The sequence below is a fragment of the Chelonoidis abingdonii genome, chromosome 14 (genome assembly GCF_003597395.2).
Source record: "Chelonoidis abingdonii isolate Lonesome George chromosome 14, CheloAbing_2.0, whole genome shotgun sequence".
NCBI classification, from domain to species: Eukaryota; Metazoa; Chordata; order Testudines; family Testudinidae; genus Chelonoidis; species Chelonoidis abingdonii.
The window spans coordinates 34,868,151-34,873,924 of record NC_133782.1 but is presented as its reverse complement, the minus strand read 5'-3'; the positions used below and the strand labels follow the sequence as shown (position 1 = coordinate 34,873,924).

General features: G+C 42.0%; 1 protein-coding gene across 1 annotated transcript; it reads left to right on the top strand.

Moving 5' to 3' along the window:
* Window positions 1–700: 700 nt before the first annotated feature.
* LOC116822009 (olfactory receptor 12D1-like) lies at window positions 701–1,648 on the top strand. The gene has a single exon (XM_032775567.1). The coding sequence runs from the start codon at window positions 701–703 to the stop codon at window positions 1,646–1,648; it is 948 nt and encodes a 315-aa protein (XP_032631458.1).
* Window positions 1,649–5,774: the final 4,126 nt, after the last annotated feature.

Here is a 5,774-nt window from a genome sequence, read left to right as displayed (position 1 = left end):
TCAGGTTATGAAGGGGCAGTGATAGCATTCATGCAGGCAGCTGGAGCAGCCCCCTCAACAGTCACACACTCTTATTCTCACCACCTAGACACTGGTGCAATACAGATGGAAACTGAGGCACACACAGCATTCATGCAAAACCGTAAGACTCACATACAGCATAAAAAGGGAAAATCCTCACTTTGTCACATATGTACTTGGGGCAGCTAGCTCATACTGCTGTTTGCCCCTGCCTGAGCTACCATGGCTACAGTGCTATTTTTAGCTTGCTAGTTTAAGCAGAGCTAGCACGGATATGCAAGCTGGGAATAGTACGCCGAGCTCCAAGCGCAGAAGGAGCCCTTCTGTTTTCTCCCATGAGATCCTTGCTTTGTTAAGTACACAGGACAGCTGCACAAGGGGCAGAATTAAGGTAGCATGGGCAACTGTACATTATCTGCCATCTCCTTACATTCAAGTGTTCACCTGTGCAACCAATGCACTTTTATAGCTGTAGCTATGTAGATAACATATCACCCCTCTCCAGCTCCGTTTCCCCAACTGTAAAATGTGGGTGCTAACCCACAGCAGCACTGGAAAGGTTAAATTAATATCTCACCGGCACTCTGAGACTTTGGGTGGAAGGTGCTTATAGAAATACAAACTGCAAGGAGAGCTGCAACTCTTTCTGCTCTAACACGTCTCCCATTCCTCCCCAGCAATGGAGAACAAGACAGAGGCAAGCAATTTTGTCCTTCTCGGCCTGACCAATCTCCAGGGACTGCAGCACTTCCTCTTCCCTCTCTTCCTCCTCCTCTACATGACCAGCCTGCTGGGTAATTGGGCCATCTTGGCTGTGGTGCTGGCTGAGCCCCGGCTCCACACTCCCATGTACTTCTTCTTGGGCAACCTCTCTTGTTTGGACATCTTCTACTCAACAGTCACCATGCCCAAGATGCTGTCTGGTTTCCTGTCAGAGCACCAGACCATCTCCTTTGCTGGCTGCCTGACCCAACTCCACTTCTTCCACCTCCTAGGCAGCAGTGAGGCCATACTTCTGGCCGTCATGGCCTATGACCGCTATGTGGCCATCTGCAACCCGCTGCGCTACAGGCTGGTCATGAGCCCAAGGACCTGCTTGCTCCTGGCAGCAGCCACCTGGTCCACCGGTTTCCTGCATGCCCTGATGCACACTGTCATGACCTCCCGGCTGCATTTCTGTGGCCCCAATCATGTCCACCACTTCTTCTGTGACATCAAGCCCCTGCTGAACCTGGCCTGCGGCAGCACCCGCCTCAACCTGATCCTTGTCAACGTAGATGCTGCGGTCCTCGGTCTGAGTTCCTTCATCCTCACACTCCTCTCCTACATCTATATCATTTCTTTCCTCCTCCTGAAGGTCCAGTCTCGAGAAGGCAGGAGAAAGGCCTTCTCGACCTGCGCCTCCCACCTCACTGTGGTGTCTCTTTTCTATATACCAGTTCTTGGCAACTACATAGCTGCCACCCCTGGGGTCTCCTCTGAAAGAGACAAGATACCCACCCTCATGTACAGCATTGCCACCCCAGTCTTGAACCCCCTGATATACACCCTGAGAAATGAGGAGGTGAAATCTTCCCTGAAAAAATTCCTGAACAGAAAACCCTGTCCCTGGAAGAACATGCATTAAATGAATCCAAAATGCCCACAATTATGTTCAAGGCATTTCAGTCTTTGTAGATTCACAGATTTTTTAAAACATTTTTTGTTGCTCATTTTGTCACTCTAGGTCAGCTTTCTCTACCTGTGTGTCTGTCCTCATTGGGTTGACTTTTCTCTATCTTCTCCTTCTCTTTGGTTTCATGCTAGCACCCTTGGAAAGCCACTGTGAGAGGGAGATGATAGTCATCTTCATGTACGGCATCTTCATCCCAGTGTTGAACCCCTGATCTACGTCCTAAGGAATCAGGAAGTGAAATCCACCTTGAGAGAAGCAGGGAGGATAAACCTCTTCCATAGGAAATAGTGAACTGAGTGGAGAGAATTCTCATAAAGTGAATGTTCTGTCTCTGATGTTGTCATGGGAAGTGGAAAAACAGACAACATAGTGTAAAAATCACAGACTCGATAAAGTCACTGGATATGGCTCATTGCAACAATCTGTAACCCACTAACCCACCTTTGTCCTGGGACTGTAGAGGTGTTAACTTGTCACTTCACCTTTAATGGTCTCTTGCAACATGTATTAACTTCTTATGCTTAAGAATCTGTTTCAGCTTATATTTAGCTGTCACTCTCTGAGTATCTGTCCCAGAGCTGAAGAGGAGCTCTGTCTAAATTCAAAAGCTTGTCTCTGTCACCAACAGAAATTGGTCCAATAAAAGATATTACCTCTTATCTCTCTAATGTACTGTAAGAGACAATCCTGCTTGGGACACTTGAAAATACACTCTAGGGAACCATATTAACTATGATTATAACTTTTTTTATTAAAGTAGTGCTGAGAAATTACATTGTAATTTATCATTTCTTATTGCTATTTGTATTACAGCTGTAATTAGGAAATAGACCACAGGCAACCGTTCTGAGTTATCACTGCTATCAATATTTTGGTTGCAGAGTGCATAGAAAATAAAGCACGATTCCTCTCCCCCTCCTCTCCCAGGAAAGGACCAGTTGGTCAAAACTGAACTTTTCATGGGAAAGAATTGGACTTGAGATATGTTTCTAGTAGAAAAAAAAATTGAAAAGCATGTCCAAAAATTGTTGAAACATTTTGTTTTGACATATTTTGAAATGAAAAAAGGCCAGTTTTCCATAGTTTAAAATGCCTTTTCTTTCATAAATTTATTCTAATTAGGGCACTTTTAAAAAAGTCAGCAATGGCTAAAATGTTTCTAATTTATGTTGGTGTAAGGTAGAAAGTTATACTGATTTAACGCTGATTTAACAGGAAGAGGAATGAGTAACACTACTAATATAAAGCTTCTTTATACCAATATAGCATCATCCATAGTGTGGTACCAGTATAATTATTCCAGTCAAAACAAAAGCAAACAAACAAAAAACAATCCATGCCAAAGATAACTATAAAGACAGAAAACACCGGATGTAGAGCAGTGCTGACATTTTGAGCTTGAGTAAATCACTTGATCCATTTCCTTTCACCTTTTGTTTGACTTGTCCATTTTGACTGCAAACTCTCTGTGTTACAGCTGATGGGGAATTAAGTCAGAAAATGCTGGTTTGTCAAGACCCAAACCATTTGCCAAACAGGGTCAGGTATGACAATTTTAAAATGGTCAGAGTGAAACATTCTGATACTTTTGAAATCAGATTTTCCAGTTTGAAACAAAAATTGGTTTTCAAGAGAAGAGGGAGGAAAAATGCAAGTGGTAAATTTGCACTGACTAGATGCTGACCTGGGACAAAAAACCCACAAACCCACAACTTTTATAGTTGCCAGGTGCACACCTAAGGTTAGTATAGGTAAAAAAGTATTTAGGGTGAATTGTCTTTTCCTCTATTGATTCACTTTGTCTAATACATGCATTAGATCACACTTTGGATGAAATTCACCCAGGCTGGGATTTTCAGTTAAGATATCCATTCACATCCTAATGAAATAGTCAACATGGTTTTTGTAAAGGGAAAACCAATCTACTAGAATTCTTGGAGGGGGTCAACAAGCACGCAGACAAAGGAGATTCAGTGGACATATTATATTTAGATTTTCAGAAAGCCTTTGACAAGGCTCTTAAGCAAAATAAGCTGTAATTGGTAAGAGGGAAGGTTCTCTCATGAATTGGTAACTGGTTAAAAGATAGGAAAATAAATGGTCAGTTTTCAGAATGGAGAGAGGTAAATAGTGGTGTCCCTCAGGGGTCTGTACCGGGCCCAGTCCTATTTAACATAAATGATCTGGAAAAAGGGGTATACGGTGAGGTGGCAAAATTTGCAGATGATACCAAACTACTCAAGATAGTTAAGTCCAGGCAGACTGCGAAGAGCTATAAAATGATCTCACAAAACTGAGTGACTGGGCAACAAAATAGCAGATGAAATTTAATGTTGATAAATGCAAAATAATGCACATTGGAAAACAGAATCCTAACTATACATATACAATGATGGGGTCTAAATTAGCTGTTACCATTCAAGAAAGTGATGTTGGAGTCATCGTGGATAGTTCTCTGAAATCATCCACTTAATGTGCAGCGGCAATCAAAAAAACAAACAGAATGTTGGGAATCATCAAGAAAGGGATAGATAATAAGACAGAACATATCATATAGCCTCTATATAAATTCTTGGTATGCCTACACCTTCAACATTGAGTGCAGATGTGTTCGCCCCGTCTCAAAAAAGATATATTGGAATTGGAAAAGGTTCAGAAAAGGGCAACAAAAATGATTAGGTGTACAGAACGGCTTCCATATGAGGAGAGATTAATAAGATTGGGACTTTCAGCTTGAAAAAGAAGACAACTAAGGGGGGATATGATAGAGGTCTAAAAAATCATGAGTGGTATAGAGAAAGTAAATAAGGAAGTGTTATTTACTCCTTCTCATAATACAAGGTCAAAGGACCACCAAATGAAATTAATAGGTAGCAGGTTTAAAACAAACACAAGAAAGTATTTTTTTTTAATGCAATGCACTGACAACCTCTGGAATGCCTTGCCAGAGGGTGCTATGAAGGCCAATACTATAAGGGGTTCAAAAGGGAGCTAGATAGATTCATGGAAGATAGGTCCATCAAATGGCTATTAGCCAGGATGGGCAAAGATGGTGTCCCTAGCCTCTGTTTGCCAGAAGCTGAGATTGGGTGACAAGAAGTACATCACTTGATGAACTCCTGTCTGTTCATTCCCTTTGGATCACCTGCCATTGGCCACTGTCAGAGGACAGGATACCAGGCTAGATGGACCTTTGGTCTGACCCAGTATGGCCGTTCTTATGTTCCTAATATCAACGAGAGTAGCAGGTCTAACTCCCTTAGGCCCCTTTGAAAAGTTCAGCCCCTGTGCAGAGGGCCAACACAATTCCAATACAGCACTCAAATCCTTCATCAGTTGTCAAAATAGGAGTGAAGCATTGTATAGGTCTTTATTAGGACAATAATATTAATAATAATAATAATAATAATGTATTGACATTTTAATTGATATTGTCACATATAATGCTGTATATTTGTGGTTATGTTTAGTATTACACAGTTTATTAATATTAATGATAACAAGGAATTAGCCTGTTTTCATATTTCTGTTCTTACTCAAGAGGCTAATAATAATAATAATAATGATGTCAAGGTAAGAAGGTGAATGTGAACATATGATAATTTCATATTATTCTCCCAGCTAGCTGGAGAGAGACTCTTATTCTATGAAACCAGTTTCTTATGTAATAATAAAAATGAAAGCCTGATGTTTGTATTCTGCCTGCTCTCCTTGCTCTCACCCAGCGCACTGCACAGACATGCACACAGAGACCCATTTCTCTGCTGGCTTTTGTAATTTGGGAACCCAGGTCTGATAAGAAAAAAAAAAAATCTGAAGCCCATGTTTATGGCTGAGTGTTTATTGATGCGGAGGCTTTTCTTGCTTCTAATGCCGTGGGAGTACAGCCAGGCTGTTAGAGCCCTGCTAGTAATTGCCTCTGTGCCGATGAAGAAAGGAAGCAGCAGTGCAGGAGCAGCGAGGCTGCACATGTCCGGTGGGATCTCATTAGACTAGCTGAGCAAGCTGCTCCCCAGCTAGGGACTCCGAAGGCAAAGCTGTGTGCACCTTTGCTGTGGCTGGCACTCCGATGGCTGAT